This window comes from Ruditapes philippinarum, unplaced genomic scaffold (assembly GCF_026571515.1).
Source record: "Ruditapes philippinarum isolate M1 unplaced genomic scaffold, ASM2657151v2 ctg1865_1_1_1_1, whole genome shotgun sequence".
Classification (NCBI taxonomy): domain Eukaryota; kingdom Metazoa; phylum Mollusca; class Bivalvia; order Venerida; family Veneridae; genus Ruditapes; species Ruditapes philippinarum.
The window spans coordinates 71,943-89,906 of NW_026864422.1; the positions used below are offsets into that span (position 1 = coordinate 71,943).

A 17,964-nucleotide genomic window follows, 5' to 3' on the forward strand; every position below is an offset into this window, starting at 1 on the left:
AGAGTTTTAGAAAATGGACAACAAATGAATAAAGATGTTTTATAAGATACCTGTGAGAGAAGACAATTGTCATTATCTGATGTTGTACAATTGTGAGTTTGTCATAAAAGTAACACATGTTAACAGACATGTACTAGATGATTCACTACCAAATAAATGCATATGAAGCAAATGGTTTTAAAGAGGTGTTCTTTAAAGAGCAAGTTTTTCATAAGTTTTTCAAATATTGATAAAAACAATAGAAATGTATCAAATGTATCATTTGTGTATTTTTTTAATTATCGCTTGAAAAGAAAAAACGTTGATAAAGTTCTAAAGTGATTTAGTGTTAGCATTTATATGACGAATAGTGATATTTTTTTCTAGAACATTAAATTTTTATTTTCTCTAAATAAATTTATGTAGTATCTGATCTTGAATGTCACGTTTCTTTGATTGAATGGTCAACACTTTAACCTCAAAAGGCCAAAAGATACCGTTGTATAAGATACAATATTCATTGAAAGAAAGATAAAATAAGGCGTGCTTGTTTTCGCATGTATCTATATAATAATTATGTTTTGTTTGTGATACCGAATCTGATAATGTGTCCGCTTAACACGATAGAGAGAATATTGAATAACGAATCCAAGGGACGCTGGTTCTGTCTTCGGGCGAGGCGTTATTTCTTCGTGACAACTGATCATATTGGTCTTTCACAGCTAAATCAGAAATCATGTAGGATATGTAACCGGTAGTAACTGGTAATAACTGGTTAGCTATTCAGGACAACCGGTAAGGTGGATAGACCACCGATATATGACTTAATACATGTGTTAAGGTAGACCATGGGTAATGGGCACCATAAGGAACTGTAAAATTGACAACATAGGACAGTTATATATCTTCAAGGTCACCTGTATGCAAAATTTAAATAAAATTATGGATATATTTCAGAACTAAGACTTTGCCATTAGACGGGCTTATTTTCAGAAATGAGGAAACTCTAAATAGTCTGTAATATCATTATTATAAAATATGTTTTTCTATTGCTCATTGTTAAGAAACAAATAATAACATTCAGGTAACAAATTACACAAGCAAAATGTTTGTTTCTAAACAAAATGTTCTAAATATGTATAGAAATGTTACCATACCCCACCCACTTTAAACACTAATTTTACCATTTCCCTATCTAAAATGCCTTATTCAAAATATCCCTAAAATTTACCATAATGAGGGCCTGTTTTCAAAGTTTGCCTAAATTTTCTTAAAGGTATATTGGTTGATCATGCGAAATATAAAATACTTTTACCGTGTAGTTTATTTTATTAAACTTTGAAAATATCTGGTATCATATTTGCAATAAATTTTGGCATTAATTAGCAAATAAATACCTACAATAATTATATAATTTAAATCAAACCCTTTTACCTCCATATGGGATCAGAGAGATACATAAATAATGTTAAAAAGAAAAAATGAAAGAAAAAAAAAGTTGCCCCTTTTGGGGTTTGAACCCACGCCCCTCAATTTCAATGTTGTTGGCAAGTTGAATACTCTTCAAAGTGGAGGTAATGCATTACCCATGGTCTACCATAAAATTTGAGTAAAAACAGAAACACAATCAAAGGGCTGCAAGCTCTGTGGTATTTTCTGATCTTTGGAATCTAAATCATACTGACTATCTGTATGTATTTTCCTTATAAGTTTATTTTTATATACTATAATTCATCTTACGCAGCGACTGCGTTAAGATTTTTTTTCTATAACAGTTTGAGATTGGTACAATATGGAATTTTGCATGACTAGAGTTGCATCAAAAATCATTTTTTATGACTGCCACACTTTATTCCTGGCATATCGTGGCTACTTCCTTAAAACAAGACACTTCAAAAAAAAAGTTGCCTCGACTAGGTTTGAACCTTAGGCCTCTCACACCCTAAACGAGCGCCGGATACGAGCAGGATACCCTGCACCACGATGAAGTAATATGTAATATGTAGCCTGAATAAAAACAAATACGTTGTAATTCTAAAATTGAGAATTTCCTTTTCGTGTTTGTAATCCTTATCAATTTCGAGGTATTTTTTTCACGATAAACCTGTTTAAACACTTAAAAAAAATAATTTAGCGAAAAATCTTCTCGCCCAAAACAGTCCGACATGTATATATTCCACTACTCGGCAGTCAGATTTATTTGTTGTACTACGCCCTGGAGTATTCAGTAATCGACATAGCTAAAAATAGCATTTTCATTGATTAAAATGATATTCTGATTCATCCGCGAAATTTGTGATTGTAACCTCATATTTCTTTTGACTAATCTGAACTTTCAATGCACTGTAATTCGTTAAATGCCTACATTAAAAATTATTCTGTCTTTTAAATTGCTGGTTTTTAAGCAGTTTTGAGTGAGAACTACTTTGCGTTGTTAGGTCTGTTAGGAAATTTTGTGTTAGACCGTGGATGTTAGCTATGTATTTACTGATCTTGCGATCAGAAAATACAAAAAGAAGTGTACATATGTAAGATGTACATAGCAAGCGTCGTCATATCATAAACCAGAAGCTGTCATTTTATATGCTAATACAATCATATCTTAATGAAAAGTACTTAAGAAACGAAAAGAACAAAGATTTAACTAAAAGCACGGAAATAATAAGAATATTCATTCCATTTTCACATTATCTTCTTGTTGTTGTTGTTGTTTTTGTTGTTGTTGTTGTTGTTTTTCTTCTTATTATTATTATTATTATTCATTTTTCATTATTATTGTTACTACTATTATTCATCATCATCATCATTGCCATTATCATCATCATAATCATCATCATCATCATCAACAACAACATCATCGTCTATATTATCATCATCATCATCATCATCATCAACATCATCGTCTATATTATCATTATCATTATCATCATCATCATCATTATCATCATCATCATCATTATCATCATCATCACCGAAATAAACATCAAGATTATCGCCGTTTTCCTCCATTGACAAAATCTCTCGATAAATTCAAACGTGGCCCCAGCTTTGCCGTGTGCAAAATGCGCAGCGCTTTTAAGTTTGGGAACCAAATAATCGTATGGCTTCGTTCATTGCCGACTGTCACGTTTGAATTTATCGAAAGCTTTTGTAAATGGAGGAAAACGGCGATAATCTTGATGTTTATTTCGGCTGTTGCATTGTTTATATTTCCGTTGAAGTTTAAAATTGACCATCATCGTGAAGAATTATATCTTCTGTGTCGATGGACCAAAGGATTATGTGAAAATATTGGAAATGGAATAAAATAAATGGTGATTATGACGGTAGGGGTGCGGATTTTTTCCGGCGAACATTTTTATCTTGTGTATTATTATAGATGTTGAAATATGATTTTTTTTTCAAAACGGCTTATATGAAGTTTTTTTGATATATATGATCAGTACATGTGCTGGTATTGACAAATATGCATTTTATTTGGATTTTAAAGGCGTTTTGAGATCCTAACCCCAAGTGTCTGTGGTTGTGCTGATGGTTGTGGAAGTGGTGAAGATAATGATGATAATAATGATGGAGGATGAGGTGGTGGTCGTTGTGATGATGGTTGTGGTTGTGGTGATGATGATGATAATGATGGTGGATATGGTGGTGGTTGTGGTGGTGCAAACTCCGTGCACCGGTTACGCTTCGGCCAGTTACCACTGCCTTCACACAAATCACGTGATGATGGTCTTATCACATGATTGTGTAAAAATGGCGTATGCGCCAATGAAATCGTTGTAACAGTTGTAACAGCGACATTAAAACTTGAACTCTGGTCTCAAATATGTCGAAATGATTGAAAAAAAAAAGATTTTTGTAAAGCGTAGAGTCGAAATTAATAATAACTTGAATGATTTCTCTTTCGAGAGGGGTCATTGTTTTGGAAATAAACGGTGCGGTATTAAAACTTTTAAAAATTATTTTCATAATATTTATGTTTCCAAAATTATTTTTTATTTTAGTCCACATCTAATACCTAACGGTCTTGAAACATTAGCAAAACCCTGTTTACTTTTTAAAATAAATAAAAAAAATAAAAAAAATCATCAAAAATCTTGACGGAAATGTTGTGATGGCAGAGATCTAATCCTGTAAGGGGAGATAACTGCGTAGGAGATTGGTGGTGGTGTTGATTATGATGATGATGATAATTATGATGATGGAGGTTGTTGTGGTGATGATGATGATGATGATGATGATGGATGTGGTGATGATGATGATAATGGTGGTGGTGATGATGATGATGGTGGATGTTGTGATGGTGATTATGATGATTATGATGATGGTGGTGGTAATTATGATGATGGTGAATGTTGTGGTGATGTTTGTGGTGGTAGTAATGATGATGATGATAAGGATGGTGGATGTGGTGGTGGTGGAAGAACCAGTCATACTGGCGTGGAAGAAAATGTGCGTTTCCTTATCTTCATGTTTAAACCGGGTCAGCAACCTTTACGCTATATAAGTAAGGTAAAATAGAATATTTTCGGTTTGATCTCTGTTGCGTTCCTTCTGATTTCAATGTAATATATACTGAACAACAAAACCTTCCCCTGTATTTAAGTGTAGATATACACAAATATAAAAATCAGGATTAAATTAGATTTTTATGTATTGTAAAAGCATTTCATTGCATTTTTTTGTGACAAAAATATTGCTGAGGGTTTATCCAAATGTAGTCAAATTGTTGTTAAAATGCAGAAACCCGCCCAACAAAATCACGAATTAATATCAGGTATGAGGAAGGACTGTCTGGTATCGTTGACACATAGAACGGATCAGTGTATTGATTTGAGCTTGTGGAAAGTTATTCAAGTCCTGAATTAAGGTGTGTTAGGTGACTGAACGTTTTACAGTGGAATGAGGCGACGTTTAACACGCGGGTCCAAAGTATCCCAAAGGTGTTCAATGGGATTTAGTTCAGGGCTCTTTATTTGGGAGGCATCTTACAATGCATTTTATTTCCATCAGAATTCACAAATTCAACCATTATCTGATATAATACTGCTTGATGGTCATTAATTGTTGAAAAGAATGTATTCAAAATTCGGGAAGAGTTTTGTACGAGGATATATATCCCCTCAGCAAGAAATTTCATCTGTAGAGCGTTATGGCTTCGAAAAAATTCTCCAATCTGACGGTATAGTGACGAATTAAGTTTGCAAAAATCGTCAATATATTACAATGCCTTACAATGAGGACCAATGACAGAAACCGCATCTCAAAGAACACGTTCAATACGTGCCAGTCGAAAATGACTGTTTTCGTTCTCCCTAAGCGTAATAACAAACTCTTAGTTCATCCACAGCTTATTGTGTTGAAAGAGAAAAGAAATCGCGATTCATGTTTCTTAAGCCACGTCGGTGTGTCACGTGTGATGTCGTCTCAAATACACACAAAGAAATAGACGAGATCTGTACCCACCCTCAGTCGCATAAGTTTGGGCAGAATACAGGTGTACGATTGTTATGTGTACTAGGGTTGTTTAAGCAGTATGTAGCTGTGGGCAGTTGGAGAAGCGATTTGCGCCAGTGGGTGTTCCGAGTGTAATACCTCGGGAACTTTCTTTTTGTTGCAGCACAGTTTATAATTAATATCTGTACTCGAATACACATATTCCTTGACGATCGGGTACGGACGATACAACTCTGTTCGTCGGAAGCCGACAGAGGCATGAGACGATTAATGAAAGTCTGCGTCGCGGAACGTTATTTTGCCGAGTAGAGCGAGTCACACGTAACAATATATCAACAAATTTCTCACAACATACACGCGATTGCTGTCATTCAATGTCCAGCTGCCACCGCTGATGATTCTGTAAACGCGACATGCCAGATCACAGTTACCACTGGCCACATTGCGACATGGCTACCGTTACGTGCGTGTAATGAATTCACCGTTTATGAGATTAACTTGCCATGAAAACAGTAGCGTTGACATATACGACGCGCTGTGATACGCCCCTACTTTAGAACACGGTTCATGATAGCATAAGCGAAAATATTTGGAAAATGGGTATAATACTGCATCACTGATAGTGACTAACAAAAAATCTTACTTGGGTCACAGTCTCCTTACAAAAAGAATAATATTCCTAGGTCATGGTGTGTGTTTTGTGCGACTTCAACTGAATGTGTGCGGGCTAGGGTTACGCGAAGAAATACTTTTCATGAGCGCTTAATGTCATATGTGCTTAGGACATGATCGAATTAGCGAAGTCTAGTCAATCAATAGTTTCTGAATGTAATAGATGCTTGTGACGGAAAACAGATCTTTCCACCGAGTATTTAAAATTAAGTATAGAGTAAGACTGGTGCGACATTGTGAATGGGTTGAGAGTCGGGATTACTTATTGATAATGTTGAGACTGCTTTATTTTAGTGTCAGATCCATTTTGAAAAGGACCCGCTAGGTAGATGTTTGTTTATAATTACTAACAAACGAGTAAATTTATGCCGTGTCTGCAGAACATGCCTGAAAAAGTATCTACAATCTCCCCGCTACTTCCATAAAAGTATACGTGGATTTCGTAAAACATGTTGGCTCAATTTGACACGTTAATTTATTCAAGTAGACTGAAAAACGGTAAAAGTAAAAATAATATGATATTCAAACATGGCACTATCACTGAAGTTAGAAACGTTTATTTATTTTTTTTAACCTTGGAAACATGTTTAACATTACAAAATGTATTTTTATTAGGGAATCTAAAAACTGTGTAATTTTGTTTATACAAAAAACGAATAAATAAACATAAGAAAGACTAAAATTTTACACATCGCTGAATAATCGATGCATAGCGTCATTAGCGTGCACGCGGCGCCTAATAATATGATCGTTAGCAAATTTTGAGTAGTATATTTATTGCAAGATACGTTTCATTGCATATGAAATAGTAGAATGGTCAACAATTAATGTTCTTCTGTGGTTGTTCTTCTTGCTATCACCGCTCTTCAAGCTGACATTCAACTTTGTGCTGGAAGAATAAGAAATCAAATACTACGTATAACAGAAATCTTCTCTGTTAAAAATTAAAACTATAACAACAAAGAATGACCAGGCAAATTTATTGTGTCTTTTATGTAAAAGTATTCAGTGCAGTCCAGTCACATTTAGTCAATCAATTCCTTCACTTCTTCCTTCCTTTCCTTCCTTCCTTTTCCTTCCTTCCTTCCTTCCTTCCTTCCTTCTTCATTCTCCTTCCTTCCTTCATTCATTCATTCATTCATGCATTCATTCATCATTCATTCATTCATTCATTTCATTCATTTCATTCATTTTTTTATTGTTTGACTGATTGATTCATTCATCTCTTTTTTCTTAATAATTAATTCAAGAATTTATTAATTAATTCATTAATTAATTCATTCAACCATCAATCATTCATTTATAAATTCATCCATCATTCATATACTTATTTATTCAAGAAAGAAACATTTTCTACCTTTGCATGTATTTGGTATTTGAATGACCATTGAGACGATTTTTTTTCGGGGGTCCCAAACAGAATGCCAACACGTTTCGATGAAAGAAGCTCTGAAAACAACCGACGCCGACTGCCTCGGGTATTTCGAATTTGGCACAAGAGAAGTCATGTTCGAATCTGTAATAAAATATAAATTTTGCAGACGCCAAGTCACAAAATACCTCAAAAGTTCTAGAATATTTTTAATGTATTTTTTATAACCACTTGTTGAAAGTGTTTATTTTTTTATTTTACTTTATAATAATAATAATAATAATAATAATAATAATAATAATAAAAATAATAAAAATAATAATAACAACAACAACAAATAATAATGATAAACAATAATAATAATGATAATAATAATAATAATAATTATTATTATAATGTTATGATTATTATCATTATCATTATCATTTATTATCATTATTATTATTATTATTGTTATTATTATTGTTATGATTATTTTATTATTATTATTTAAGAGTTTAACTTGCGACATGTTAAAGTTCTACCTAAGGAACGGCAAACCTCAATATTATTCCGACTCTAGCCCTTTGATAGTCAGTTCCCACGGGGGAGGAACTGTTACACGAAGGATGTTCGTATTTGGAATAATGACAGTTATCATAAGAACTCCTGATAAGTTATCATAGGAACTCCATCATAAGTGTAACAGCCAATCCAACTCCGGTGAATTTCCCGTTCCATATTGTTGTCAGCTACTTTTCATATAACTACAAACAAGCTATACTTACTTTAAATCGCATTCGGCGATAATGACATTTTCGATAATCCAGCAGTTTTCTGTATCAGACTTAATCTTCTGCTTGCTGACCATTTTTCTTGAAGTGCTACACATGGCATTGTACATGCATGCCGGATATCGAGAAACCGCGTTACTCTCAAGTCTGTCCAATATAAAACACTCAAATTAAAAAAAAAAACAACAAATACTGGGAAATACTCAAACAGTTACTTTTAACATTTCACCCTTTACCGGATGACATAGTGTAATGGATTTGCTTAGCTCCGATTTTGGGTCAGTCCATTCTAAGATAAAGGGGCTTCAATATCAAATACAAATACTGAGTCACCAACAGTATAGACGTAGGTATAATGTCTATGCTTAATGAGGATTAATCCATCCATAAAGACACAAAATACAGCCTTCACTGTAGATTACGGACTCTTGACATGTCACCAGTCATACGCTTCTTTAATTTCCGCCATCGTAAGTTCTTCAAATCTTTTGAAAATGCCATGTGCCACTCCGAGGGGAGCGGAAGCCTAGTGGTTAAGGTATCAGCCTCTCAACTAAGGGATCATGGGTTCGAGCTCTAATTGGGTCACGACCATGTTTTTGTTGTCTTTTTTTTTCATATAACACCAGAATTAGTTGGTTTCAGGAAGCTGACTCGAATGTGATTTATATGGTTGTTTCGCAATCGAACTTAAATAAATAATATTATGTTTAAACCATATATGGCTGTACGTGCCTCTCCGCAACGTGCACGTACCGTGCGGAAGGAGAACAGATTAGAGCTAAGCCAGACTTCTCTAATTGTTCTAACATGTAAAAGGTCCAGGCAGACAATCCTCAACAACGCTTACAACATAGACTTATAATTATTGCTACACCCCCCCCCCCCCCCCCACTTACACAAAGAGCCATCCGTTGGATGTCATATTCAATTTGAAAGCACATTCATAAATTATGCGAGATTTTACTATTGCAAAAAACAAAAACAAAAATGTAAGATGAAAAAAGAAAAAAAAAATATAATAATAACTTACTTGAGATGCTTTTCAGCCGCTTCATTCCTTTGTTGCAAGATGACCTGCATTTCTTCTGATAATTTAGATTTGGCTTTCTGATAGTCCTTTCTGCAAAATTAGAAAATCGTCAAAGTTTGATATTAGGTATTTCATTTACATACCACATAAATATTCAGCTGATTCTTTTTTAAGCATATGTTATCCATTTTTTTCTAAATTCAAAAGTTAATAACGAAAACATATATAAACAATCTTAAATTACGGGCTTAATTTTTCAAATAAATATTTAATTCGGTTCGTAAATATGTATAATTCTCATACACGTGTATTTATTGCAGACAAAAATGATTCATAAAATTGCCATTTGCTGTGATATTAACAGAAATGATACTGTACCTTGGAAATGCTCCCTTTCTAATTCAGACATAAGATTCCGGTCTTAACTTCCGGTGGACCGCACATCGCCTTTGTCGTTTTGCCCGGGCTCTCGGTTCTATGAATCTTGTAAACGTGGATTGGGGTTAGGGTTAAAAATAATACCCAACTTGTATACAGCTGAAACATATAAAGGCAATGTCATTTACATAGACGATAAGTATTTTAATATCTTAAATACGTACTTTGACGGCAGATTCTAAATGAATTATATATATATATATACCATATCGAAACGCATAATACTTATTTTTAGTTATCAAAAATGTATTCATTCGCCTGACATAGCAGGCATTAAACAAACGTTATCATATCATAAGGCTTGGCTCAGGTAATATCTTATCTTATCTTATTTTAAAAAGATACCGGAAAAAGCGACACACTTTATGCATTATCAGTATATTCTACATGTATTTGTTTTTGTAACTATCACAAAAATACATGCAACTGGACATGACTGACCATTAGTATGTACGTGTTTATACCATTGAACCTTTACTGAATACTTAATATTCAAATTGTTATGAGTTTATTTAATCAATATTAATTCTCTATCTATCATATACGGAGTATATCAAAGTTATTTTACCAGCTCAAACTAACATCAAGTAAATTGAACTTTCTACGTATTAAAGCGAAATAATTTTAAATTTAATATAATTTTATCTTTAAATAAACAAATGCGTTACATGTTTAGCAAGCATAATTACTCTAGAAACAAAATGTTATACAAGTTTGCAACAACAAAAAAATGACAATATCTCTTACCAGACGCGCCATAGCTGTCCGTTAACTTTTGATTCTTGCATGTTTGTGGCGTATGAAGATCGGGGATGTGTTCTTCGGTCGCCGGTTAAGATTACTCCGCTGAAAAATAACAAAAATAACACGCTGAGTAAGAAGTCCTTGAAGCAGTTAGATAGTTTATCTGAAATCAAAATTGCTTAATGGATCTATTTTAAAATTTATCTTTTTTGGTTTCACTGATTTGTCATCTAATTTCACTTGTAAAAATCAAAGTGATTGGCTGATTGATGAACCAATAGAATTTTAAAACGTGCATAAAATAATTATAGAATGTTTTTATAAATGCATGAACAATTCAGGAATATGAAATTTATATCTTGTTTATTTTTAACGAATAGGAAACATTCGATTTATCTCTTTAGTCGACTCCCGGTCGTGATGGTCGTTTTTCGGGCTGTCCCTCTCTCATTGGATGTGGTTGTTGGTTTGGTTGTAAGTCGGTCGTATCGGATCGGGTCGGTCGGTGTTCTAGTTCAAAATGAGACATTGGAAGCAGTATGGAGACATGCACTCGTAAAATTATTTGCATTGTATTGCGGGAAAGTGACTTTTTTTGCCGCTTTAATTTCACATTACGACAGCCAACTAGTGTGAGAATGTAGTTGTTTAACTCGTACAAATCCCACATTCAAGCTTATAGCGGCCTTAAAGTGAAAAATGAAATTTGCTTATAATAAAATACATAAACAATTAGGAAATTTCTCGATACCTCTAAACTACCGGTTCGTACTCTATATGTTTTTAAATCAGTGAAACGGACGATTCATTTTCGGATCTTCTATTTTTAGAAAAGATCGTGACTGGCACGTTATAAATATATCTCGGGACGCTGTTTTGCAAAAAGCTTAACAATGATATGATGAATCAAATTACAGAAGTACTTAGTTTGAAATAATACAGAATTGTTTTTCCTGCAGAAAATAAAAGTTAGAGGACGCTTTAATGATTACTTGAAGTGTCGAATATGGTGCTAAAAGTCGTGGTGCAAATCTCGTATTTGAGCTGAATGTTCAAATTTAAGGTCGAATATGGCCAAAAGTGGTGTAAATCTTGTATTTGAGCTTAATTTTTTAATTTAAAATTCGAATATGGTGCTGAAGCCATGGCCGAATGACTTGCTTATTAAGAGCCATTTAGATTTAATGGCATGCTGCAATTCGTGCCAAATTCCATTTGAATTTAATTTGGTTGTGCTGAAAGTTGATCCAGCACAAAGTTCACTTTACGTTAAACGGCAAGCTATAAGTCGTGCACGCTTGCATTCTAGCTTAGTCACGTGATCCGCGTCACGACAAAACCAACATAATGGGTTTGCGACCAGCATAGATCCAGACCAGCCTGCGCATCCGCGCAGTCTGATCAGGATCCATGCTGTTTGCTTACAAACCCTATTACAAATAGAGAAACTGACAGCGAACAGCATGGATCTTGATCAGACTGCGCGGATGCGCAGGCTGGTCTGGATCCATGCTGGTCGCAAACCCAATATGTTGGTTTTTGTCATAATTGTTAAAAAGACATTCAAGACCGAGACGCAATTTTTTGTTTATATCTATGCGTCGTTGATAGAACATGATTTAAAGGCGCATTATGCCACATAAATCTGTATTCATTGAATTCTTAAGTAATGTCAAACATGTCTTTAATACTGTTTCAACAATGTATTAAGATCATGCTACATGTTTAAAGCTGAGGAATATGCAGTTATATGTCGTAAAGTTAGTAAAATATAAACAAAGTAGTATTTTAACACTCATTCACCATAATAATACTAATTGCCGAAAAAAAGCAAAAGGGGCAAAGATAGGTCAATTATATAGCAAATGAGTATTTTATATTATTTTGTGGAAACTGTAACAAGGCACACAAAAAAAGGTTATTGAAAAACAAAAATGTTAGCATTTCTGAGGCATAATGGGCCTTTTATAGGAAAACGGTTTATTAGATTTATTTAAACGGTCTTTAAAACGAAACGAGCTTAGATACGAAATGCTGTTGAAACGACGTGTATGTTGAAATATTAATGGACAATATTGAGCTAGCTGTTTAATTTTATTCAATTTATGTTTTGCAAATAATAACATACACGAATGTTATTATTGCAAACCAAATAATACGCAATTAAAATATAAATTGTGAAATGTTTTTTTTTCATTTTGACCATGAACTTTATCGTACTGACTGTTATAAAATAAACACGGATGCACTCCTGGGCAATAGAGCACTTAAACATCTAAGTGTTTTTGATCGTTAGACTAAGTGCATTTGTTTATCTTTTTTTACAATTATGTAAAGCAGCTTCATACAAGGGTTAATATCTTCAATTCAAGTATTTTAGTGTACACGTTATACCATTAATTACATATGTTTGTTTATGGTTCAAAACTGATGATTTTTTGCCACTTACCTCGGTATAAGCAAATATTTTACATGATCCGTTCGTTGGTTGAGGTATTTAAAAGTCTTGCTGTAATGTTTTCCCGCCAAACGATGTCTAATATCGGCCAATGTCGTAATAAATCGTTTTTTTCCGGAACTTTATTTTTCACAATTTTCGGTATTCAAATTTATAACCGGAATTTAGTAGTTTTTTTTAACGACAAGGAATGAGTGATTGTAAATATTTTATTAACCAAGATTTGAAAAAGTAATATTCCGGTAATAACCGATTTGCTACGATATTGGCAGATTTAAGATTTTTTTTGGCGGGAAAGCGTTACAGTATGAAATATTACCAAAACATGACACAAGATACATTGCTAGTCAATGTTGTATGCAAATTTTTTCAAGGTCATAAATGTTTTTGCATTATGTGTTGGAGATAAGTTTCACACTGTGTTATGGGACAGTTTTGCCAAATTACGCACTTGTTTGTATACTCAGCTTATCCTACTTGTAATAATAGTGGCTGAATTGTGCCGAGGACAGTATTTGACTAAGGGGCGGAAAAGTTTAAAATTGATTCTGAATATTACCTTTGTTTTTTATGACAAGATATGGCAATTGTTTGTATTTTAGTTGTACTCAACAGTGTATTTTTTCTGGTCGAAAACGTTACGACCCTAGCGAAAAATATAGTTACTTCATATTCAGATATATGTATTGTAATCATTTTGAGTACAACAAAATGGCATATCTTGACATAAAGAAAGAAAGAAACAAACAACCATAACACCCCTAATGCTAGGTACTGAATGTTTGACTCTGTCGGGGATGTGTATATGCAATTTGATATTTCAGAAAACCAACTTGGAACATCTCGGTTCACGGCTAAAGACACCGGAGCGAAACCGTGGCCATTACCGGGACAGTGCACATGGGGCTTAACACTCATTTTTGTTTGCTACGGTATGGAAACAGTATAGATACGGTGGTTCCCCGGCGATTCCCGGTGTCAAACCGATAGAAAACGATTCTGGGTTTCCTTCCCGGTGAGTGCCGGTGAGACCCGGTTGTATTAAACATTTCAATACAACCGTGGCGATCTCCCGGTTTGTCCCGGTTCACCAAGGTTTGTCCCGGCTTTTCACGGAATCGCTTTGGATCTTAAGCTGGTTTACCACTATTAGCAAACCGAGATGTCAAACCGGGACTTGAGTAAATGGGGCTTAAAGTCTCAATTGTAGTTAAAGGTACGTGACGATTGACGAAAATTAAAAAGGAGTGATTTTGATTATTTGTCAGAATGTTAACCACTTTCACATCATTTCTGTTATCATCTGCGGCCTTGAAAATACTTTTTTTTTTGCCTACAACGGCCGTATTTTTACTTCGACCGGGCTAGTTGGGACACCTGTATCATACACTCGGTTGACATTTGGCAGAGACATTTTGAACAAAAAACAAAACAAAACAAAACAAAACAAACAAACAAATAAACATCATTTTCACGAATTTATCAGAAGCTGTCATTTTTAGACCGCTCAAAATATTTTAAGAAATGGGGAAACGAGTCCAAAAATACCGTATATATCGCCGGTCAATGGACAGAAAGACTATAACATTGAAATTGAACTTATTTACACAATAAAAATACACAAACCCAGTTTATCATTTACCTGTAGTAACCAGTCAATTTTAGATTTCTGACAGCACTGCAGCGATATGTCATCACTGGCGGCAGTAATAGGCAGTCGGAACACCTTCAGCTACATATTATTAATAATAACCTCGGAGATAATTAATTACGGATTTAAAATAGTTGTAAGTTTATGGAAAGTGCCAATTTGTTGCAATTACTGTAATACGGTGTAAAATGTGAACATGTGCGGCAATGACAGCTACTGAAACTGAACTGCTGTAACATATTCAGCACAGGGGTGGACATCCCATATGGATCTCAAAATTAAGCATCGGTAAAAAATAAATGTGAATTTCCGCTCATCCAGATGTGATGTATAAGCAATAAATAAGTCAGTCGCAGGGTAAGATTTCAACCGTTTAAAACATTTATATAAAATTCAAAGCTTTTTTAAAGAAAATCGAAATGAGATTCTACCCCTTGCACATATCGAGTTAAACATCACATCTTGATGAGCGAAAATTCACAAATATTTTTAACCAATGCTCAATTTTGAGATCCATATGGGGCTCCACCCCCCCCCCCCCGCCCCCGTGTTAAGGTCATGAAAACAAAAATGCGTCGTATTCTAAACGCACCCATCTTTGAATGAAAAAGGTAAGTTTTTGTTTATTACTCATTTTGTTTGAAATGACTGAAAACTAGATACATTCATATGTATTAACACGTTCTACAATTTTCCACTTCAAAAGTCAGTCTTTAATTAAAATTAATAAAAAATACAACTTAAATTTCAAATGCGTCGTATTTCGTCCAGATCATTAACTTTTGGAAATAAACATCTCTTTAAATTTTAGTTCATGATGCAAAATTAGTGTCATACCATTTTGCAGAGGCGCAAAATCGGCATGGGTATGTGATAAATAAGTATGCATAAAACGCACAATTATCATAATTGTAATTGTGCGTATTTGTGAGATATTTTACTAGTATTTCGCTCACATGAGAATAAAAGTTATAGATAAAACAGTAGGGATATTCCAGTCGTAAATAACCATTTGTGTTTGAAATTATTTTTTGTCCAATAGGATTGCAGTATTTCAAATGATCGTTACACATTTACTTTTGGTAAATCGGCAAACTGTTCATCAATCTAGTGTATTGACTGTTTATAAAAATATAATCTAAAACACTTAACTGTACGGAATCCTATTTCGTCCACAATATTTCGCTAGTTAACACGCGATAATTATCGCATCTAAAGGGCGAAATATAGTATTAAATATCGCATGTCTTAAATTTCGCTAGTCTCTCACGCGATAATTATCGCCCTTTCTATAGACCAGAGACACTTATACTAGCGAAATTTAACAATTTCGCCTCGATAATTATCGTCTTAATTTTCGTATGTTGTGTGTTCATCAGGCGATAAATATCGCGTTGAAGGGCGCTAATTATCGTATGAGAGACTAGAGAAATTTAATACATGCGAAATTTAGTACTAAATTTCGCCCTTTATAGGACACTAAATATCGCGTCTGAACTTAATTCTTCTCGTGTTTTTAGTCCTAGGATATCCTGAACGGGACTCTTTATGGTCTATCAATCGCTAGGTACAAGGGCACTAAATTTGTATGTGTATTTTCTTCCTCGGTATGTTTAAAAATATTGTAGAAGCCAAATGGAGCAAAATCTTTAAAAAAACATTATAGATAGTAAGTGACCATAGCGACAAATAGCCTCGTTTGAATTTTTGAATGATTGTCGACTCAGACTTATCATCATGATTATTATTGCTTCTTATATCCCATTGAAAATATTGATATTGGCTAACATCTTGAACTATATTAATTAATGTCACCATATCAATATAAACTTTGAGTTTTAAATGTATGCAAAATGGACTGTACATTGTCTGTCGACATAGTATGGATCCGTGTAAAAACTGAGATGACAGTATATTGCCTATTGCAGGTAGCCACGTTTGGCCTCATGAAAATTCCCAAAATGGTTAAAGGCCGAGCTTGTTTATTTGTACCGTACAGGTGTACACATACCCCATTTGGAAATTACCAGATATTTACCCCCTTAGCATCAATGGACTATGCATTGTTTCTATTACTTAGCCACGTACGGCCCCGTGTAAAAAACTTAAATGTCGACAGAAAGGACTGTCAATTCGATTTTTTTAATGTCTACAAGGCAGTCTGAAGGACAGCTAAATCCCCTTCCGCAGTGAACATGAATATGTACTTCTTGTCCTTTTACCAAACATGACGTTGAAGTTGTGTCATGCATACCATAAGCACATAGTCTCACGATGGTGATTATTTGTGCCAAAGTATTTAAAATCTTCCGTAAAGTAAAAAAGTTATGGACAACATATAACATTGACCCTGGGGCATTTAAAAGTTATAGAGGGGACATTGAATGTAGACTTTTTATAAATTTGACCTTTAAGTGTGACCTTATACTTGGGGTAAAGCAACTCAATTAGTGCGCTCTGCATATGTTCTTATGATGGTGATTAATTGTATCAAGTCATTTTTTTTTAAATTTCAGTGGTTAGAAAGTTATGGAGCAGACTTTTTAAAATTTGACCTTAAAGTGTTACCTTGACCTTTTGGATAGCAATCCAATCATTGCGCTCTGCACGTCGTCCCAATATGGTGATCACTTGTGCCAAAATATTTCAAAAAAAATTCAGCGGTTTAAAAGTTATGGAGAGGTCACAAAATGTAGACTTTTTTATTATGAAATGAAGACTTTTAACGTTTGACATTTAAGTGTGACCTTGGCCTTATGGGTAGCAACCCAATTCTTGCGCTCTGCATATCGTCCCATTTAGGTTATCACTTGTGCAAAGTTCTTTTAAAAACTTTTCAGCGGTTTAAAAATTATAGAGCGGACACGAAATGTAGACTTTTTATTATGAAATGAAGGCTTTGTAACGTTTGATCTTTAGGTGTGACCTTGACCTTGGGGGTAGCAACCTAATTCTTGTGCTGTGCACATCGTCTCATTATGGTGATCACTTGTGCCAAGTTATTTCAAAAACTTTTCAGCGGTTTAAGTTATGGAACTGACAGACGGACAGACAGACGGACTGACAGACGGAGGCTATTCCTATAATCCCTTTTCCGCTAAGGGGCTAAATAAATCATGCAAATAAACCTAAAACATAAACATAAGCAGCAGGTGTCAATCTCTAACACTAAGCTGATGTTTTAATATTGACACATTTCATAGAAGTGATGACAAAAAAATGGTCAGGAAAAAAAATCATGCAATTTGCATTTATACAAAAGACACTGAACAGAAGAAGTCATTTAAACAGGTGTGAAAGTGAAGGACAGTACGGGCGCCTTGGTGACAATTTTAATATGTTCTATAAAAAAAATAACTCATACGCAAGAGATAAAAAAGCGTAATT

The 17,964-nt window shown here is 34.1% G+C and overlaps 1 protein-coding gene across 1 annotated transcript; it reads right to left on the minus strand.

Moving 5' to 3' along the window:
* Positions 1 to 6,882: 6,882 nt before the first annotated feature.
* LOC132725504 (uncharacterized) lies at positions 6,883 to 9,423 on the minus strand. The gene is made up of 4 exons (XM_060710640.1): positions 9,287 to 9,423; positions 8,248 to 8,400; positions 7,466 to 7,624; positions 6,883 to 6,997 (listed from the first exon to the last, which is right to left on the minus strand). The coding sequence occupies exons 1-4, from the start codon at positions 9,334 to 9,336 to the stop codon at positions 6,883 to 6,885; spliced, it is 477 nt and encodes a 158-aa protein (XP_060566623.1). The 5' UTR covers positions 9,337 to 9,423.
* Positions 9,424 to 17,964: the final 8,541 nt, after the last annotated feature.